The sequence below is a fragment of the Trichoplax adhaerens genome, genomic scaffold (assembly GCF_000150275.1).
Source record: "Trichoplax adhaerens TRIADscaffold_5 genomic scaffold, whole genome shotgun sequence".
NCBI classification, from domain to species: Eukaryota; Metazoa; Placozoa; class Uniplacotomia; order Trichoplacea; family Trichoplacidae; genus Trichoplax; species Trichoplax adhaerens.
This window is the reverse complement of record NW_002060947.1, coordinates 2,089,097-2,111,821: the sequence shown is the minus strand read 5'-3', so window position 1 is coordinate 2,111,821 and position 22,725 is coordinate 2,089,097. Positions and strand designations below refer to the sequence as shown.

At 34.0% G+C, this 22,725-nt stretch overlaps 4 protein-coding genes across 4 annotated transcripts; 2 read left to right on the top strand and 2 right to left on the bottom strand.

The window, feature by feature from the left end:
- Positions 1 to 822: 822 nt before the first annotated feature.
- Positions 823 to 5,744, top strand: TRIADDRAFT_25019 (uncharacterized protein; the record flags this gene model as incomplete). Its single annotated transcript, XM_002112771.1, has 17 exons — positions 823 to 929; positions 1,613 to 1,670; positions 1,987 to 2,127; positions 2,284 to 2,406; positions 2,498 to 2,597; positions 2,685 to 2,905; positions 3,000 to 3,160; positions 3,242 to 3,470; positions 3,609 to 3,709; positions 3,787 to 3,917; positions 4,009 to 4,241; positions 4,347 to 4,466; positions 4,558 to 4,683; positions 4,755 to 4,862; positions 5,006 to 5,125; positions 5,203 to 5,364; positions 5,535 to 5,744. The coding sequence occupies 17 exons, from the start codon at positions 823 to 825 to the stop codon at positions 5,742 to 5,744; spliced, it is 2,451 nt and encodes an 816-aa protein (XP_002112807.1).
- Positions 5,745 to 7,431: 1,687 nt separating this feature from the next.
- On the bottom strand, positions 7,432 to 9,767 carry TRIADDRAFT_56335 (uncharacterized protein; the record flags this gene model as incomplete). The annotated part of the gene is made up of 11 exons (XM_002112347.1): positions 7,432 to 7,539; positions 7,662 to 7,849; positions 7,964 to 8,033; positions 8,114 to 8,318; positions 8,394 to 8,473; positions 8,625 to 8,668; positions 8,767 to 8,882; positions 9,031 to 9,100; positions 9,314 to 9,404; positions 9,493 to 9,541; positions 9,745 to 9,767. 11 exons carry the CDS (start codon positions 9,765 to 9,767, stop codon positions 7,432 to 7,434), a joined length of 1,044 nt encoding a protein of 347 aa, XP_002112383.1.
- Positions 9,768 to 10,503: 736 nt separating this feature from the next.
- On the bottom strand, positions 10,504 to 11,573 carry TRIADDRAFT_56334 (uncharacterized protein; the record flags this gene model as incomplete). The annotated part of the gene is made up of 2 exons (XM_002112346.1): positions 10,504 to 11,288; positions 11,483 to 11,573. 2 exons carry the CDS (start codon positions 11,571 to 11,573, stop codon positions 10,504 to 10,506), a joined length of 876 nt encoding a protein of 291 aa, XP_002112382.1.
- Positions 11,574 to 14,637: 3,064 nt separating this feature from the next.
- On the top strand, positions 14,638 to 15,222 carry TRIADDRAFT_56333 (uncharacterized protein; the record flags this gene model as incomplete). Its single annotated transcript, XM_002112770.1, has 2 exons — positions 14,638 to 14,910; positions 15,019 to 15,222. The coding sequence occupies 2 exons, from the start codon at positions 14,638 to 14,640 to the stop codon at positions 15,220 to 15,222; spliced, it is 477 nt and encodes a 158-aa protein (XP_002112806.1).
- Positions 15,223 to 22,725: the final 7,503 nt, after the last annotated feature.

Sequence of the window (22,725 nt, the reverse complement as noted above, 5' to 3'; positions counted from 1 at the left end):
CAAGGCATAAGTAATCTATTAGTTTAGTGTAGTAGTTCGCAACATAAGTTTGTGACAACTGTACAGTATAGTAAAGCAGGTACGGCCACGGACAGAAAAACAGTCTAAAAGACGGACCTGAAATGACATTTCAGTAACTGTACTGTACAGTACTGTAGACTAGAAATGTGGAGATTGCATTTCAATTGCTTGCCTACTGTACTGTACTGTACGGTACGCCTCGGTACTGTACTGTACACTGTCCGTGATTATTGTGCCTTTATTTAGAAGTGCACTCGTGGTGGAAGGCACCACGAGTGATTGACGACACATGGACTGTAACCTGAATAGTAAGTACTGTAGAAAGGTTTCAAAAATGATAGCGGCCAGTGAGTCTCGTGCAATTTCGAGAACATTCTTCTAGCCTTGGCTTTAGATAGATAGAACGATTAAAAGTCCAAAGCGATCCAAGCAATTACTTCTTACTGGCTTTCACTCTTGACAAAGAGGACGATACACATCCCCTTCTACTTGTAATTTTCTATCTTTTGCATACCAGCTTGGAAATAATAGGTAATACACTGTTTGTCCTTTACCATGGCCATGATAGCGTACTATAGAATAGGAGTCAACGTGAATATCCATTCAATAGCAGTAGTAGTGGAGGAGAGAAATTCTATTAGCTCATTTCTTTCTTATTCAGTCAATCCAAAGTGTACATTATGCAATACATTAGCAATGAAGTTAGGTGAATAAATGTCCATTAAATCGATTGAATCGGCTTGTGATGGTCTATTTTTTCATTCTTTTCATATTTGCTAATCTTTCAGGAATTGATCAATCATGTCCGTAGTGGGATTTGACTTGGGAAGCCAATCTTGTTATGTAGCAGTTGCTACCGGCGGTGTCATTGAAACAGTTACTAACGAATATAGCGATCGATCCACCGGGTAAGTAGTACCCCATTTCTTATATATATATACTGTATAGTATTTCATTATGACGAATGGGAATGAAGTGAAACCATGCCTGTAGTGGAGGAGTAATGGACAAAATTGAAATTACTATTGTATACCTTTGATACTACAGTAGTCGATTGTGTCCGTTTGCATCGTAGCGTATTCAATGATATACCAGTACTGCATGGATCATGGATGGATTGCATCGATAGTCAGGAACGAGTTGTAATAACCTTTCAAGGCGTATGCTAATTTCGCTCTGCTGTACGGTAATGTAGTATCTGTTGCAAGCTTTACTGTTCTAATAGTTTAGAAATACTATAAAAAAAGGGTACAATAAGATGAATTCTGATTGCTCTGCTCTTCGAGTACTTACTACTGTATAAGATAACATGATATACCGTGCAGATGCTGTAGTAAGTAAAAATGGCTTGTCTACTCTGGACAACAATTTCCTTAGCAGTAGTTAATTCAGTCCGTCAAGTCAAATATTTGCAAAGGAATTATTTTATTCAACGCAGCAACTTAGAATTAATCATTGTTACCTTTACTGCTGGATTATTCAAATACTTTACGCATCCATAGAATCTAACTATTATTTATGCAGTTATAAGCCCTCAACGTTATCGCCATTAACAAAATGAATATTTCAATTGTATCACTATATTATGCAGATCTTATGTATCGTTCGGTCAACGACTTCGATGTGCTGGTACCTCTGCCAAGAATCAGGTAAAACTTGATCGATCCCTATATACTATAGGATAAATGACACGTCCATGTGTTAAATGTAGTCATATCACTACGTTATCTATCTTCAAATATAAAATTAAATTAGGAAATATGATGCATTCAACAATTAGTCGTATTTATAAATTTCATTATCGTAGATATTGATTTTGTAGTAGCATGTTAATTTTAGCCTTTTTGATAAATATCTTGTCAATATATTGACTCCACTTGTTAATATTATTGCATGTAATAAATAATTATTACCTTACTTGAATGAAAGATTAATTTATATTTGGCCCCCCGAAATTGATCTTAGGCTATCACCAATCTGAAGAATACGACCTTTGGCTTTAAGAGATTGCTCGGCCTCAGTTATGATCATCCACTCGCTCAAACTGAAATGAGCAATTTAATTAATGAATTTGTTAAAACTGATAACAACGAAATAGGTTACAAGGTAGGATACTTCATATTATGAATAGAATGCATACTAAATATAGGAGATAATAATATCGTGCTTAAGTTTTAGATGGAGTTAAACATTCATCGAAAAATTTAATAAATTACGATATTATTATAACACAGAATGGACTGACAATCAGTGTACTTTCAGGTGCGATACTTAGATGAAGAACATATCTTTACACCATTGGAACTAATTGTTGCTATGCTAACGAAACTAAAAAATGTCGCAGAAACAGCATTACAGTCTAAAGTAACAGACTGTGTAATTTCGGTATGCAGGTTTTAATAGCTTTCAATAGAGTCAATCGTTTCTTTAGATGTCGTACAGTAACATCCAATTTAATGTTCTTAAAATGCGTTAGATTCCTATTTACTTTGCTGACTCTCAAAGGAGGCAAGTGTTGGATGCAGCTCGAATAGCTGGATTAAATTGTTTGCGACTGTTGAATGATACCACTGCAGGTAGATCGCGCTAGATTTAAAGATGAAGGGGCTTTAGTATTGTATTTTATTATTCAATAATAACCTTGGAATGTAAATTTATAATAGCTGCTCTGGCTTATGGTTTCTACAAATCTGATCTACCAAATGCGGACAGTGAAACGGCCAAAAATGTAGCATTTGTAGATATGGGCTATACAGGATTTCAAGTCTCCATTTGCGCATTAAAGAAAGAAAGCGTTAAAATTCTTTCCTCTGTTGCCGATCATACTTTGGGTGGTCGAGAGATAGACTACAGACTTTTACAGCACTTTATCGAAGTTTTCAAAGTTAGTAATACTATTTATAAAATTTTTGGGGGGGACATGATAATTGTACACGTTCTTAGTAATAAAAATATGAATTTTTATATCACTATTGTAGGTTAAATATCGATTAGACATTAATGAGAAACCAAAGGCTAAGCTACGTTTATTATCAGAATGTGAAAAACTAAAAAAATTGATGAGCGCTAATACTACTGAGATTCCTATGAATATTGAATGTCTCATGAATGATAGAGACGTTAGCGGTAGAATGAAAAGGTATATTGATAAATGTATGATTTAATTTTAACAAGACATCATTCGTTTAATTGATATAAAATTTTGTAATTGATAACTTAGAGCTGATATGGAGGAATTATGTCAAGACTTATTCGATAAAATACCTGTAGCTCTCAATAAAGCTTTGGCAAATGCGAAGATTACTGCCCAGGAAATTGCTAGTATAGAAATTGTCGGAGGATCGACACGTATACCGGCTGTTAAGCAAGCTTTACAAACATTTTTTGGCCAGGAAATTAGCACGACTTTAAATCAAGACGAAGCTGTAGCTAAAGGATGCGCACTGCAAGTCCGTTATACATTCGTTTATAGTATATTTTTAATTTAATCGATCGATTAACAACCTAACATGTATTTTGTAAATACCATATTATAAGAGTAATTAGCTAATATCTATCTTCTATGCAATGTTGACTATTCATTTTAGTGCGCAATATTATCGCCTAAAGTTAGACGTCGTCAGTTCGCTATTGCAGACAAAGCAATGTATGATGTGCACTTTATTTGGGGAAACTCTAATCCTTTCCAGTACGTATTATAAATATTTGAATATAGTGTGCTCATTGGAATTTGATTTCATGTAATTCAGCCAATATTATTTACAGACTAGTAGCCGGAGATGCACTTTTTCCTTGCCTTAAATCTATTACATTACCTAAAGCCGTGAAGGGAGACTTTCCGCTAAATACTTTTTATCAATATCCGGAAGAAATAATCAATAACCAAATTAATATTAGTATGTCTTTTATAATATCTAACTTCGCACATATTAAATGTGATTACCGTTGTATGATGTTACAGTAATGTTTATTGAATCTTCATTACAGCACGTAATCAGGTTCATGTTCCTGATGCTGAGACGGATTCACCATCTGTTAAGATAAGATTTCGCCTTGATGATCATAGAATCCTCAGTTTAGAGGAAATTACATTAGAAGAAAAGTTGCCAGCACCTGCTGCAGAAACTGAGGCTGAAGCATCTACCGGTAAAGCGAAAGAGGAAACTCCTGATCAAAGTGAAAAAATGGAGTGCGATGATGCTAAAAAAACGGATGATAAGGTGCCCAGCACTTGTTAATTCATAATTTCTTAATAAAGCGGTTGTAAATGTTGTGTCTAATAAAAATGTGTGCGATAGGCGTCAGATGATGTCAACTCTCAAAAGCAAGGCAAGGAAAGTAAAAGTAAGCCAAAGCATGTTAAAAAATCTACCAAGGTACCTTTTGAACATGGTCTAACATTCTCCATGAGTAATACTGCTCTTGAAAGAGCGATTGAAAAGGAGGTCAGTTACAGTCTAGTTACCATTGCATTCTTTCAGAATAAGACTTTTTAGTAGTTTCTAACTGTCTTTATTTTGATGATATATTTAACAGCTCGAAATTCAAGAAAATGAACGCAAAGAAAAATTAAGAGCGGATGCTAGAAATAGTGTTGAGGAATATGTATACGATATGCGAGGAAAAATTTATGAACAACTTAGCGAATTTATTTCAGAGGAAGTAAGGAAATATCTTTTTCTGAGATTTTGTAATTATATTAAGCTTATACTGTATTCGAAATATTCTTGAAGGACCGTGAAGCTTTTTCACGAAAACTAGATGACGCTGAAAATTGGTTATACGAAGATGGCGAGGACGCTGAGAAAAGTGCTTACACGAATAAATTGGAAGAGTTGAAGGTAATAATCGTTGTAATTATTTAATGACAATTGCAAATACGTAAATTGGACGTCGTTAAAAGTTTAATACATGGTTTCAATTCATGATGGATCGTAATAAATATAAATCTTTTATCGTTTCAATTATGATACATTATCTGTAGAAACTTGGTAATCCTATCCTATTACGATATCGAGAAAGTCAGACAATTGATGCAGCTATGCAAGATTTACTACGTATTACGATGCGGACAAGGAAAGAAATAAATCGCTTTGATAATAAGGTACTCTATGCTCTTACGATGATTGCCTTGTACTGTAGATTAGATATTTAATTCCTATGTAACTAATTACTTTGTAGGAGGAAATCTATTCACATCTTGATCCTAAAGAAGTAGACAAATTACGAGAAGAAGCCGCCTCTGTACAACAATGGGCAGACAAGCAGATAGGTGCCCTTCGACAGAAAAAGAAGTACGATAATCCAACTGTTCTAACCAAGGAAGTTGAAGAAAAAGCAAAGGTATGTAACATGGCTTTTAGATTTCAGATTACAGATGAATATATGAATCATTTTTACACATTGTGTAATATAATTTAAAGAGTCTACATTACCGTTAGGTAGTTGGGTGATAAATCAAATAACTTATCCAAATTGCCAATACTGATAGCGATAATCACTTTCTATCACAGGGACTATCCAAATTAGCAACTTCAGTACTAGATAAGAAGAAGCCTAGTCCACCCAAAGATAAAGAACCAGAAAAGGCAAAAGGTCAAAACGATACGCAGAAAAGGACTGAGGACAAATCGAATGCCGAGGAGCCCGAGGCAATGGATGTAGAGAGTCCTGCAGGTGACAACACTGCAAAGACAAATGAAAATGTAGACTGTCAATCCTAATAAATTTATAGTGTTACAATCGAACTACTGGACATGCTATGCTATCTATGCTATTTGATATACTTGTCGCAATAATTGATATGCTTAGAAGTTTTGGTAAATTCGGTTAATGGTACATACTTCGGAAAAATACCTCTTATACCAGTGAGGGTTTATTAAGTTCCTATTCTCAAGAGCAAACTTGTTGCATCATGGCAGGTTTAACACTTTGTTAAAGAAAAAAATTAACTATTAGATCGCTTTGCTGTGATTTCTTATCGCTGTATGCTTATATGGTAATGACTATTCAATACCTTCATAGGTTGAAAAGACTTCATTTCTGATTTATTGTTGCATAGTTCTATATTAAATCATCAATGGACGGTAACTGATGTTTTGTCATATGTAGTACTGTGATAGTACTCGTCTGTCGCTTGGGGTACCGTGCTTTGTTTATTGAGTCGTACGTCATTGCAACGAATGAGATTTGATGATACTGTATCGTTTACAATGACCACATATAACGGGTATCTTGCTGTCTATGTAGCCCCTTTTCACGATAATTACTCATATGTACGTCAATAAATTGTAGAAGAATTTAGTTACTAATGCCTTAGGTTGTAGTACGTACAACAAAAATTATTTTCATCTCTAAAATTATCAATATTTTAGAAATTTTACTTTGCCCTTTCAATTGCAATCGCGACTTGAGTATTCGTAAGATAAAATTGTATTTGACTCTGATGAGCTACTGTAGTAACTACTAACCTTTGCAAGCATCTCTTGTATATTAAAAATCGCATCATCAAAGTGAATAGACGACGATGTTCTATGACAGTGATAGGCTACTTTAATACTGTACTTAGTTAGAGCAACTGCAAAGTTTACAGGTTAATTTATTACGTATTGCAATCCTAGAGCTTCGCACCTATTTCAAGTACGCTTATAAACCAATCTTATACAGTCCCATAGTTTACGATAAATATGAATTGTACATGCTTCAGTACTTGTGCCCTGCATAAATACAGCACTGTTGCATCAAAATGGTACAGTTTATAAAACAATAATTGTGCGACGGTTTACCGATTTAATTGTAATAGAAGGGTTTACTATCATGCAATTTGTTCTGCGTAAGTATTTAGTTACTACTTCTTGTTTGACAAAGTTATTGTATTGTTCACAATTTGCTATCGTACAGATAATTACTACGATTAGCGCCAATAAAACTAACTATAGGTTAACATAGAAAAAAAGAGATTATCCATTTCCGTAGTAGAATTTATGAAGTCTAACATAGTTCGACACTATCATTTGTATCCTTTATTTTTATGTTTGTAGTTATCACAATGTACAAAATTTAAAATATAATGACAGGTAACGTTTCTAGCGTACAAATTCAGTATGGTGTCAATCATTTATTTAACCGCAAACAATGACATTGTAGTGTCCTAAATATTAACAGCCTTGGAGATATTAGTAGTACAAACGTAATACTTGTAAACATTTCAAGCAGAAGCTATCTGAGCTAATAACAACTGCTATACAATACAATATACTTTGTTGGCACGTACATAATAATGAAGAGTTTCGAGACAAAGGATGCATTTACTATGAATCGAAATCTTCTAATAATTATAAGAGTTATTAAACTGACATTGTTTATGATTAGATTGTCAAAATCATAGCTGTTTAATCCACTATCCTGTTATTATTGGTCATATTTACGAAATTCCATTCCGTCCGGTGGTTTACAGTCAATATTTTTCTCTTTGACCTCGCCCCAATTGGTGCTTAGTACTGTTCCTTTTGATTCAACCTAATTATATTAAGCATCATAAAAAAATAGCGAATTCGTTTTCGGTAATATAACGCGAGTAAACGATCCTATCCGGAATTCAAATACAGTATATACGTATGCAGTATTTAAAATATGCTCACAAATGATTTCATCATTGCCCGCTTAACATCATCACTACCATCACCATAAATTTGTTGGAATAATTGATTTAGTGCTGCATCGCCTTCAAGCTTTGTCTCCTTTTCTTCTTGTTTAATTTCAGCTTCTATTTTATCCCAATCTTTCGTACCACGATTTGATGAAGGATAAGTGCGAATCTTTGTTGCTTCTACAATTTCGAGATTTTCAAAAGTGAAGATATTATTCTTTGTTAGCGTTAACGGATTAAAATTTGATTTGAGTAGCAATTACAACAATATCTATGGATTAAATTTTCCCTTACTTTCATCGGGATCACTTTTAGTTAAATTAGTCCACTGTATCCCTTCTGCTTTCTTCAATCGAATTTCTATCTAATAAATAAAATTAATTAATCAACAATTACAATTAAAATTTGATTTTTTTCTCCATTGCAATACTTTTTCTGACTTACCTTTGTGGTTAATATCTTTGCTTTTGACTGACTTGGGATAATATCATGACATAAATTAAAAGATATTGTTCTACTGTTTCCATGCTGATCCTGGAAAGTCACTTGAACAGAATTTGCGTCAAAATCGATCGAAAAATCTCTTGGATTAACCTTTTTGCTTAAAATATCTATAGTAACTGTAGTTTGTGTTTGATACCAATCGTGCCTTTCGTAGAATTGATAAAATTATAACATGAGAATAGCTACAGAGATATCAATTTTCATACAGATCATCCAGTACCTGATCTTAGGTGAAGCTGATACGACAGTTACCACTTCAGCGGCAGCATTATCGGTCTCAGTAACAGCTTTATTTGATTTCTAAATGCATTTATAAATTATTTATAGTTGGGCTCTTAGTAAGACACATTTAATCATTGAAAATAACTTTATAGAGTGTAGAGATAACAATATTTAGTCGTTTAATTGAGCACAAATTCAAAAAGAGCCTTTGAATACATAAGTACTGTACTTGTGCAAGATCAGAAGGGTTGTCATTAGATTGCTGGCCCAATTCTGTGCATTTAATTAAAATTAGCAAAATATTTTCATGATTATAAATTCTGAATGTGATATTGGAAAAAGTTCATATTTCAACGAAGTTAAATTCTTACCAGCAGTACATTTATCGATCCACATAGCAAACGATTCCTCATTGCCATTGACTTCTTGACCGCGTAAGAATGCTTCTTTAGCGTGACTGTAATCACGAATGTGATATAATCCAATTCTAAAAGTATTTAAAAAGCACCGTTATCAAACGTTCATGCAATTAAGAGGAAGATAAGTCATGATGCATTTAAGCATGTATAGCATCATTGCATTCACAATAAGATAGGGAAAAAGATGCTATCGCTAAGTAACATAAGTTCAATTACCCTTTCCTGAGATATGATTTCCAATTTGTTGCATCAATCCGAATTGCATCATCGGCATCCTTAATAGCCTCTATAAAAGATGATTAATTAATCAGTATATAAAATCAAGTAGCATTGTTAAGATATTCTCTGCGTCTCTACTGAGTCTATACGTCAACTCGTCTATATACAGTAATCTTTAGATGAGTAATAATTTCGATATGCTGTATCAGTACCGTATATCGGCATATATTCGTAAGTAAGTGCGTAGTCTAATGCCCACTTTGCGTTCCACCAAGCTTACCTTGATATCTCTTGACCTTAATTAATGCTGTAGCACGCTTAGTGTAATATTCAGCAATAGTGTTGTCTTTTTCGATCGCTTTTGAGTATAGCTGTAAGTGCGGCCATAACAATCATGTCAAGGACGTATAGCACTCGGTAAATTTCTTATACCAAAATGACTATTAAAAAACTTGATACCTCAATGGCTTCCTCATAATTATCATCGACGAAAGCTTCATTACCGCAACTACAACAACAGTGCAATATAAATATATCAAATTAGCCCATATCTGAACATTGACCCTTTCTAGGTGCTGAGGCAGAAGTAATTGCCTTTGTCACAGCTATCATTGATCACCACCAATAATATTATTATTAGATACCATTCCAATGAATAAATCTCTATTCAGTCAGTGTTGTGATCTAGCTCTGATTGCATGCTTGCATTACCTGCAATATTTTGCTGCATCCATTTGGATTTACTTCGATTTTTCAGCAATTTTAGTATGAAAAACTTTCGTAATTGCAGTGGAGATCGTCCGTACTCGCGCTCTCGGAAGCTGGTTCAACTGGTTACTATAGGAAACCAATTTATAGCCGCTATCAAGTACTGTACAGTACAGTACGGTACTGTAGAAAGTGCAATATGGCAGTATGCTATCGCAAACTGGTCTAATGTGTACTAGTATTACTAGTGCTATGTGTGCGGCCATCAACTCCAGTATACTACAGTAACTACACGCTGTACTGTGTACTGTACACTGTACAGTACAGTACTCACAGCAGTACTACGATTCAGTAATCAGTAGCATGAAGGCACAGATGGACAGAACCTGTCCAGCTTTAGTTACCATAGAAATGACCAATTTGGACAATTTGCAGATATACAATATAACACATAACTCTAGGATTACTATTTGTAAACTTTCACTATTGGTAGGCAACAGACTCACAATAACTGTAACAGAAAAGAGTTGATTACCTTATCAATATTATTCTCTTTTTATTTAGTCAGATATCATATTGAAATTTCAATACAGAATGACAATAAGCTATGTTGTGCAGATGATATCAAGTTATTAGTCCTTAGCTCGTTAGCAGGAAAATAGTTTACGCATTACTCTATTTCTCGAATATGAGTTAACTGGATACATCATGTTAATATTAATATATAATAGGCGCAGCTACTCATGGCAGTTTTATCAGATTTCAGTAGCCAGTAAAACCACTACCGTATCCATGGCCATAGCCTTTATGACTTCCTACGGTAACAGTGTGATAGCGATAGGCAGTAACAACCACTGTTGTCGGCACAACAGTTGGAATTTGACGCGTAGTTGTGGAGATGGATGTTTCCACTTGTGTTTCTGTTTCTGTTTCCGTTTCTGTCTCTGTACTTGTGTCTGTTTCTGTCTGAGTAAGTAACATGGTTTCTGTTGCTGTAACAGTGTCTGTTTCTGTTTCCGTTTCAGTCTGCAGTTCTGTCTCTGTTTCAGTTTGGGTCTGCGTTAACGTATCTGTTAACATAATTGTAGAAATATCTCTTGACGTTATTACAGAAGTCAAAACTTGAGTTGCTGTAGACGTAGTTGGCACCAACTTTGTCTTAATTAGAGTTTGTGTCAGATACGCATAGCCATAGACAGCTTGAGGTCGATGATAATTTCGGTATATTGGAACACTAATAAACTTGGTTTTAGTCGCTACTTCTGTCAAAGTCACAGGAACAGTGGCCTCGATGGTAGAAGTTTGAGTCGCTGTTTCCGTCAAAAATTCAGTTTCTGTATCGGTAACAATGTTAGTCATGGTAAATATTTCGCGTTGAGTCTTGGTTATACGTCTAATGTCAGTAACCGTAGAGACCGTTGGTACAATAACGGTAGTTAGTTGTGTCGATGGAGGTAAGGTGGTTGTTGCAACTACCTTTGTGATACATTTTCCATAACCAGGACCGCCGTAACCTCCAGGAAAGATTCCAGCTACGTTTGAATAACCTGAAGATTTATAGCAATAGAATTGATAAAATTAGCGACAAAATCTCGTCTAAGATCTTCCTAGCTACAGGCAGATTGATAATAAAGTTACCACCGATCGACTGTTAGCAATTTAGCAAGCTTAGCAATTTCGATGTACTTGTCATAGTCATGCGTCAGTTTTACAGATACGAAATTTTTACCTGTATTCTTACCTGAGCGCTTGGATAGTTTATGCTCTAGTTTTCGGGTGCTAACACTACCAAAGATAAAAGCACAAACGATGATTGTAGATATTATTTGCATGATGAAGAATTTGAATTATCGTCGTTTCCTACAGAAATTTCTATTCGAAAAATCACTTAAGCTTGTAGTAAGAAAAGTTCAGTTAGCGTTTATATACCCTTTGTGGAATTGCAACCATACAAATTGTGTAGTGTGAAGAGATGGGTGACTATCTCAATTAACATCTTGATATGTAGATGTAATTGTTAGTGCCAATCATTTTTCGAAGAATTAGGACTCAAAGTCATTATGATACTGTAAGAGCGATTTAATATCGCAGACTGTGTAAAGTAATTTTCAGTTTACCGATTTGTAATTTTACACCAAAGGGGATAGAAAATATGTTACCATGATAAACGGATATTATTGCCACAGTGCTAGCTATATAGTAAGGAATGTACTTGATGAGACATTACAATTAACCCATCTAGAGCCATACTATACACATCTTTCAAATTATAATTATTTATTGTTACCGAAGAACACCTTTTCCTAAAAATATCGCCACTGATTTAACAGTTGTACAAATTGTTTCTCAAAATACTAAAACGATAGTAAATGAGAATATCGTTTACACCATTCATTAAGCTGTGTTATAACTCATAGTATACACGTATCTAACTAGTATTAATCTGGTAAGCGATTTCTTTATAGCACCAGCTTGTTTCTAATCTTAATCTACTTATCACACAAAACAGCTTACTGTTAAAGTAAGGTTACTTTCAGCAACATCATCGTTGAATAGCAACCCCTTATCGATTAACATGAAGAGAATTAGATAATTCTGCATCCTTGAAAGATGATATAACAGTGTAGTTTAATAATAAATATGATATCAATAGTACCTGCTAGGTCTGCTCACATCATTTTACTGCTAAAGGCACTTCATATAGTTGCTAATATACTATGCAATTTAGTAGAGTGACGATAAAATTGCAATCAGTCAATTAACAGCTTTAGTGAACAATTAATGCAAGTAACATGTTTATCGAATATAAAAGGTATTAGACTACTTAACATTTTTAAGTATGGTTCTAAATTATATATCAACAGTGCAACTGACTATCATCATTGGATTGAATAGGCATAATGTATTTGTGCAGCCTATCGCCTTCCTCATTTACAAAATTCATTACACTGGAAATCAATCATCTTTTGGTTTTTCAGCAACTTCTTCATTCCAAGCTGATCGAATATAGAATCCAATTATAACATGAACCATAACAACAGTAACTATAGCTGCAGGAATAGAGCCGTTTTCAATACCCATATAAGCTGTATGAAGAAATAAAATTATTGTACACAGTTGAGTATCGATTGTAACAAGATAACTGATAGCTTATTAGGTCAGCGTAACTTGACGGATATGTCTATCCTTTAACTTAATGATAAGATAAAGTTAGCTACTGAAAATATCTTTTAAACTGTTGATAATTTAGTCTTATTGGCGCAATAAATGATACAAAGTGAACAAGAGCTACTCTTATAACAGTGTGATGAAAGTTATAACGAATGGAAGGTGTCGATGGATTTGATATTTCTTGCACCATATGGCTCATTGCACGATGCAAAGTTATTAAAGGTAGATTTTACTATTTTACAGCGTATCATAAGATAAGAATTATCCGGTGAGTAGAAAGGCGATTAGTAAAATCCTATGAAAGATATGACATCTTACAGAACGTTGTAACATTGCTAGATATAGATTGTATGCTAGTTAGCTAGTTGGCTTACCTTCGAATAAATATCCCTTGGTAAGGAAATAAGATCCGATAGGTAAAGTAATCATAGCAATTGAATAAAAGAGTAATTTCATTAAAACAGACAGCTCCCTGGGCCTAAATTGATCAAAGTAAAATAGACAGATAGCGTTATTAAGAACAAATGTGTTACATACTACGTCTATTATAATGTGAGAATTATTAGATTAACGCTTTCTAAAGTTGTTTTGCACAATACATGATAGGTATTTGAACTTGTATTACTCGCGCACTATGAGCGCTTGAAGTTGTAGATTGTTGCTGTTTACTGTAAATTACAGTATACTTTAGAGATTAATTAGTAACCAAGTGAGAGAATTGGATCGAATCAAAGATTGGTATTAGATGTCGAGTAGGTTATAGGATTATTATAATTTCTATCCTTTGGTACAGTCTATTTACTAGTACTGTACATTGATTATAATTACGAAAGGTGTCGAAAATGGATTTGCATGATATTTTATGTCGTTCACTCATGTTGCTTGCACTCTACCCTACCTAAAACTATGAATAACTAGCACAATCAATAAGGATACCTATTCTACCTGCAGATAATTCATACTATAACTCAGTAACGTATGAAATCTGCTTCTATATTATGCTACGTTCTTGGAATTGATTTTATAATTAATGATTGCTTGACCAACAAATTGAATTTCATCCTCCTTTGAGAAATATTCTACAGTGTGACAACTTTTTCGTAGCATAACTATTATAGTATCCTCTCTAGCCTCTTGATCCATAAAGAGAAATCCAATTCTTACCCGAATTGAGTGCCAACTTGAGCTCGATGTTGAGCAATTGGTGCTGCTGCAGAACGTTGGGCCATGATTTTCTTCGTTGTTGATAGGCTCGACAAGGAATCTTGAGACTACGACAGAGAATCTTACTGCGATGCCGCGCTGTGAGTAATACACAGTATGGCCGATGGCATCATGTACCGTACGCGCTAGAACAGCACACCATGGCCTAACTAGGGTGTACATATATAACAAATTAGCCTATAGCGTACTATAGTGCCATGCGCAAGCTACGACTGCGTATGGAAAGAGGCAACGTGTCACCTAAGCCATGATCCATTTAGCCTATAGTAAAGCTCATCGCAGTGCTAACACCTAGTCAACAACCACTAAGTAAGATTATTGTACGAGTAGCAATAAAAGTCATTATTGCCAGGAAGACCATAAGATTGCTAGCTAGCATTTCGAGCTGCTCTCTTTTTCTGCTTCAAGTAGCCCAATCTGGATTCAATTTTCCCTTATTTGGCTGGTAGTTGGTTATTTTAAAATTGTTTATCTTTAATTGATCGTATGATACTTTCAACAATGTCGAAAAGTGCTCAAGTTGCTTCCAAATTACATGCGGTTACACAGATACGAAGTGGTATTGGTCGGCCATATTGGGAGAAAAGAACGTTAAAGGCATTGGGATTAAATAAGATCAATAAAACTGTCGTCCATAAAAATACTCCAACAATTAATGGTATGATTCATACAGTTCATCGATTAGTTAAGGTCCAACCTGTGAAAATTATTGAAGGTCAAGCAGTTATCAATGGTCAAGCAAGAATTGGTCCTTTGTTATGTAGCAATGGTAAAGTTTTTCTCCCTAGATATTAGTAACGTTGAACAACTTCAATGCAATTGCATAGCAGTCCTCCCAAGACGATTTGATAATAGATAATTATTTTGAACGTATTGGAAAAGGCGAAAAATGAGATAGCTGCCATGATATTTGCTTTGGATTATCAGACTAGCGATAAATTATGGAAAAAAAAATGGTTTACGGATGAAGCATACTCGAATGCCACTACGAATACTAAAATTGGCTTCGATAAATATGTCGACTGTAATCCGCATGTGACAAATAAGCCAACTAATACGTATAATACAATTATTTCCGATGTATAGAATAATTGGCAAAAATTGTAGCGTTATAATAAAATTGATTATGGCTGATAGCTGTCAGCCGTTACTGTACTAAATTATGCAGAAATATCATGTCGCAATGGAAAAGGATATCTTAGTTTGCTTGTGATCCACCTTGTAGATTGGTTGGACTCGTTATTACTGTATCTATCTTGATGATTGTTATGCTTTGTAGTGTATCGTTATCATTTGAAATGGAAGCTGTTTTGCAAATAACTACACATAAAGGTAACTTTGATCACTAAAGCATACGTTGTTATCATGCAATACTGTAGTATTGATAATGTTTCCATGCTGTAAAATACTTCTAAGATGGCATCAATCGCTGTAATAAGAAGGGATGAGACTATATAAAAGGAAATAAAGTTTTTATATTAGTGGTAATAGCATTTAGTTCTTGAAGGTATTTATAAGGATTTTATACTATGAGCATCATTAGCAATTCAATACTTACTTCATACTAATGAATATGAAAGGATATTGAACAGACAAGTCAATTTTATCTACGTTATTGTAGCAATTTAATAACGTATGTTTCGAATGCCGTACTGCATAATTCGCATGATTTAAAATTTTCACCTACTCTAGGTCACAGAACATCCATTAATAGAGGATTAAATGAGACTGGGATTTACAGATATTCTTACTGTAGTGGGAAATGTTATGCTTTTTTATTAATTCACAACAATATATTGAAGTCGCATAACTAATGCACTACTGCACGGTTAGAGTGACTCCAACTAGATCAGATAGCAACCAACAGTAGTGAGTAAATATAGGATTTACAGGTATTCCTACTGTAGCAATCAATGTTAAGCTTTATTATTCTTCAACAACATAATGAAATATGACTAGAATGATTTAAAATTTCAACTAGGTCAAATAACATTTAATGCAAGAGAATTAACGATAGAATTTATAAGCATGCTAACTGTAATAGTATATGCTTAGGGTTCATTTTTACCGTAGCAGTATAATTTGAGTGCAGCACCACATAATTAAAATGATTTAGAATTTTAACTAGGGTATATAACATACAGTGTTAGAGAGTTTAAGATTGGATTTAAAGATGTTCCAATTGTAGTAGAAATGTTGTAACTCAACAATGTGATTCGAATGCAATAGTATATAATTAGAATAATTTAGTATTTCAACTAGGTCAAATAACGTCCAATGATAGTTTAGAGATAAAATTTTCAGTTATTCTTACGATAATAGTAAATTTTTCACTTTAGCATACCGTAGCATTATAATTTGAGCGTTACACCTCAAGATTAGGATGACTTAGAATTTCCACTAGGTTATATAACGTGAAAGCTTATCCACAATAGTGTGATTCGAAGGCAGCTGTGCATGATTAGAATAGTTGAGAATCTCAAACAGATCAAATAACGTATCATGATAGTTTGAAGATAGGACTTACAGCTATCCTTACTGTTGTGATAAGTATTTCGCTTCATTACTTCACAACAGTATAATTTGAGTGTAGCCCTGCATGACTTAAGGTGATTTAGAATTTTATCCAGGTCATATAACGCCCAATGTTAGAGAATTACAGATCGGGTTTACAGGAATTTCAGCTTTAGTAATAAATGTTGTGGTTCATTATCACACAACAGATGATTCGAATGCTACTATGTATTAGACCAATTAAGTCTTATAAAATTTTATCGGCCTACTGTACATCATTAGAATAATTTAAAATCTCAACTAGTTCAACTAATGCATTGTAATACTTTGAAGATAGGGTTTACAACTATTCTTCCTAGAATGGTAAATGTTTTGCTTTATGATTCCAAAATATTATAATTTGAGTGCAGCACTGTATGATTAAGATGATTTAGAATTTCAACTATGCTATATAACATTTAATGTTAGAGAATTGCAGATAGAATTTACAGGAATTTCAGTTGTAGTAGCAAATATTATAGCTCATTATTCTAAAACAGCATGATTTAAATGTAGCTGTTCACTAGTCTGATTTAATTTTATTATTAGAACGATTTAAAATTTCAACTAGTTCAAATAATGTATTATGACAGAAGATAGGATTTGCAGATATTCTTACATTGCATAGTGGCAAATATTTTGCTGTATTATTCCACAATGATTTAATTCGAGTATAATACTGTATGATTGAGAATTTCAATTAGTTTACACAACATCCAATATTAGAGAATTGCAGATAGAATTTACAGATATTCCAGTTAACGTTAAAGCCCATGCGCCAATAGAATGGTTCGAATGCAGCTGTGCATAACTAGAAAAGTTTAAAATTTCAATTAGGTCAAATAACGTCCAGTAATAAAAGATTAAACATCGCTTTTGCTGATATCTCCCCTGTACTGATAAATTGAATACTCCACGATACTGTATTTGGGTGATTGTTGCATTATAAATGCTCAAAGAATCGTTTGAAATTGGGTACAATATTGAATGAATCACATTCTACTATCCCTTATTTGACTTTATTCTGTAATAAAGTAGTAAATAGTTAATGTGCTATTCCTGCTTTCACTCAAATCAACTACCTGGTGTTTTGGTACTTTGGTAGAAAAAACGGAAAACATTCCCTTCAGTACCTAGGAAACTACAGTATATGATGAATTAGCAAGAGATAGCATTACTGTGTATTGATTGCCATTAGACAGTAAGAAAAACTGTAGTGGTGAAATAGAAAGCTTCATTTCTGTAGTCTTCAGGATCGAATCGAGTCTTCTGTTGGATTAATTCGTATCAGCCATCTGTTACCTTGTAAACTGTATGTGCAGTGAACATTAGAGCTTCAGAGTTTGCATTCAAGATCAATTTATTTTCATCACTAATGAGTACAAGAATAAAGCTTTAACGACTCGGATTTATCAGTCGCCATTTTCTTGTTCTTAAAAGTAAAAAGCGTAATCCTTTTTGTGCTATTCTTTGATTCTATTCTCAGCGTTTTGATTATACCATATATCATCAATCTCTTGTTAATGTCCTTTCTTTAGGCAAGGAAAGCTCCATATTTCATTAAACTTTCCATATTTAAAGTATCATCATGAATCAAGTCATTAAAAATGGGACTGGTAACCAGAATATTATTGCATGCCTGTAGATTAGCCGATAGCTGATTGAAACTGCATCCATAGATTACTAAATAGATCATTTAGCGATGTATCATGTAGAAACTATAATGCGGTAAGGCCACATTATAATTTTGTTACTGTTGTCTGTCAAAATTAATGGATACAGTAAGTTGGCAGTGATGGGGACGTAATCCTTGCTCTTTACCTAAGGCACACAGTTTTTCGCCATATTACCGATAACATGCTGAAGCTAGGCAGCCTGGAAGAAATTCATTCTAAGGATAGCAAAAGCATACTTATAGGTATGGGTAGTCTAAATTGCTTCCTAGAGGCTCTTGTTAAACCTCCAAATAAGAGTACCCAATTTTGTATGATATCATGCTGGTGTAGTTGGGTAGTCCCATGGAGATCATAGGATAGCCGACGCTAAAATATAGTGCAACGCATCGCTGTTTAAATGTGCAAACTCATTAATGACCCCTATGGCGAGAATATATGTACAGAGCAGGAACTAAGTTTATTGCATTAAGAATTTATGTTCAGAATGGAAGATATATCTCCCTCAACCCTGATCTATTTTTATTAATTACTAGTATATCCTTTTCTCGTTATACTTCGCGTACTATACTTCTCTGTTTGGTTTGATAGCTAAATCCCTCTAGAAGATAATAACAATAACGGTGACCGTCAAATGTAGGAATGAGAATCCCACAGCAACTATTGACTAGTTTACTCTATCAAAAATTCAACAGCAGGATTGAGGATATAATCCCTCTCAATCCTGATCTTAAATTTATTAACTATGAAAAGCTAGATCACCATCGAAGACAATAAAGACGATAGAGTTTAGTGTTGTAAGAAGTTGAAATAATTACGCGTACTCTTTAAATTAGGAATGAGAACTCCGAGCAACTATTGTCTGCTGTAGTTTACTCTATCCAGAATTCAAGATCAGGATTGCGCATATACGCGTAATTACCTTTAATCCGATCTTGGATTTTATATTGTAGAAAGCTAGATTGCTATCGAAGATATGAAGGCGATAGAAGCTTAGTATATTTAATAAGGTAAAAGCGCTTGCCCTCCAAATGTGGCAGTAAGAACCCTGAGGAACTAGTTTTAACCCAATTGCTACATAGAATAGTATGCGCATACAGTTGAATTCTCGCATTCGCATCATCCATAAAACTGATTAATCCTCTTTTTAAAATAATTAAATCCTATCAGATATAGGTATGATCCTCAAGAAGTCTACGTAGAATTCACTTGAACTGTCTTAACTAGGATATCTCAAATTGACCAGTAATTCAATAAAAATGGAATGTAGTCAAAGAAAGATAAGTGATAGCTGATAACTGTTAATGACAGTCATGATCCAGTGATCGTTAATAACCATATTAATGGTATATCGCAGGCCAAAGTACGCATATTAACTAGTCGACAGCATTTGGATTGGAGATACCTTAACCAAAGCCAGGATATCTCAGGCCCACTAGTAGATCAATGAAAATAGAATTTGTAGCCAAAAGAGGTATGTAGTTAATAGCTGCTAATTGCGAGTCAATGATAAACGCTGGTCTTTCGTATGACTACGAACAGTTAAAATCCGATGATCGTTAATAATAATTAATTAATATAACCGCAACTATGACCTATCACAGGCGAAATTAGCCGTATCAACGAGTTGACAGCGGTTGAATTGGAGATATCTTAACCAAAGACTAGGGTATCGCAAATCGACTAGTAACTCAATAAGAATGAAATCTAAAGCCATAAAAAGCGTATGGTTAATGGCTGCTAATTGTAAATTAATGATAAACGCCGGTCTATCGTATTACTAATGACAGTCGCAATCTGATAATCGCCAGTAATAATAATAACATCAATTATGGCCTAGCGCAGGCGAAAATAAGAGTATCAACAAATCGGCAGCAGTTGGATTTTAGAAATATCTTAACCTTAATTAATCAAGGCGTAGTGAATGACGCTTTTAAAATCTGCATACTTATATGTAGTTAAATTAATTTGTAGTAGTATAGCCATAATACAACTAATTGGACATATATCCATATATATATATATATATACGTATACTTATACATAATTAATAAGTAGTAATTTCGTCAAACTAAGATGTAGTATTGTAGCCTAGCATGGTATCATATAGATTAATATGTATTTAGATATAGGATATCGAGATGTATATTCTTTACAGCGTGAAATTGGATGCAATAAGTTGGATAGTGCAGTAATTGGATACTTAACCAGTTTAATAAAGTTGGGCTCATACACAACATCACGACCAGGGTATCTCAAGTCCACCACGAATTCCATGTAAACAGAATTTATAGCCAAAGAAGACACGCAGGTAATAGCTGCTAATGACAGTCAGAATCGGTCGCTAATAAGTGCAATCATGACATATCGCGCGAAAGTACGCGTATCAATGGGTCGATAGCGGTTGAATTATAGATATCTTAACCAAGAACTAGGGTATCTTAAATCGATCAGTAATTCAAACGAAAATGGAACCTACAATATAGCTACGGGAAGGCAAGTAGCTAATAGCTGTTAATAACACCCCAAATTTGTCGCTAATAACTTCAATCATAGCATATCGCACGAAAGTACAGGTATCAACGAGTCGACCGCGACTGGATTGGAGATGTCTTATCCAAGGACCAGGGTATCTCAACTCGACTAGTACTTTAATGAAAATGGAATGTATAGCTATGGGAAGGCATGTAGTTAATGGCTGCTAATGACAGTTTATTCCTCAGAACAGCTAAACAATAAGTGATTTGGAATAATTATCCATCGCTATAATACGGCCAGCGATCAACAATAACACATTAACATCTTACATGACAAAAGAATAATTATATTATTCTATTCTACTCACCATTGATTCTTTAATTTGAATCTAAATCCATTTTATCCGTGGTGAACTTACCCCTTCGCATTTTAAACAACTTAAACAAAGGATGGCAACTTTTGAATAGCCATAAAGTAACATTGAAAACAATCGATGTTGAACCTATTGAATGGAGTATGCGGCCTTGTGTTGAAAAAGAAATGAAGAAATTGAATCCATGGTTGAAAATAAAAATTGCCGTAGTATAAATTTGAATCCATTGACCTATTAAATTATTCAACAGCTTGGAAGATGATGATATTTCCCTGTTAATTAAAAATCAACAGGGGAAAGGATAATAATTAATCCTTTCCATTTTCCAGTACTGATCGTCTTGGCTGGGGTCATCTTGAGCTAACAAGGACTATCTTGCTGAGCATAACCTGCATTGGACCATCTATTACTTCATCTCCTTAGCATCATACTCCATCATCTCAACAAGATTGATTTTAAATCAACATTTCAATTTGTTGTTGCTTTAATCCATTTGATCCACTTGTATCCCGTTGAAAGTCATTTTCAATACTGTCACAACAGACATTATTTTAAAATAAACTGACTATTGACCAACGACTATATCCTATCGAGTGTCAACAGTAGTCGTTGAATACTAGTCTCCATTTATTGATTATATCTTGTTATTGTCATGGCGATTGTATTCTTGACAGTTTGTTCAATCTTAACCTATACAAATTTGACCAAAAGATATCCATGCAATAGGTCGCTGTTGAATAGTTATCCAATTAATAGTACAACGCATTACGGCTACTCTCCAGTACACTATCTAAATACAAACCGATCGACAACAATCTATCAATAGCCGTTGCTAAGTTATTTTTTTTGATGTAATACCTTTTTGTCTCCATGTTGATGAAGAGAAAAAGAACATGCAAACATCATAGTCATCAACCAATTTTCTACCCTCTATTACTGAACAAGGAGTCTAGATATGTTACTTTTCTATATACAAAAATAGTAGTAGAGTTATCATTATTGATGACGTTTTCTGTTTTTTTGATATACTCCTCTAAATTGATTGCTTACACTCTGACTAGTGATGGCAACCTGGTAAAGGGAGATATTTATAGAAGTGAGAGAAGGACAGAAAGAGAGAGAGTCTACGAGTGTGTATAAGTAAGCATCAATAAATAATAAGATCGACTATAAGGTGTGGAACATAACGGTTGATTTCATCATTATATGATAGATTTTCAATCGGAGATTGCTTTCTAGACTATCATCATTATCCTCTGTTGTTGATTGATAACTTTGGATATTGATTCTTGATTCATGGATATGGTTCACTTTGTCTAATAACAAACGTTACCATTACAGAAAGACAGAGAAAAAGTTACCAATCGATCCAGCTAGGTTGTTATACAAGAGTATATTCATCTTCAATTGATTTCCTACAACGATAACATCGGTAAAATTCTTTCTTGACTATATATTTTCTTCATTTTTCAAAGTTGCTTCAATTTTTTCCTCATCCTATTTGCAATAGGT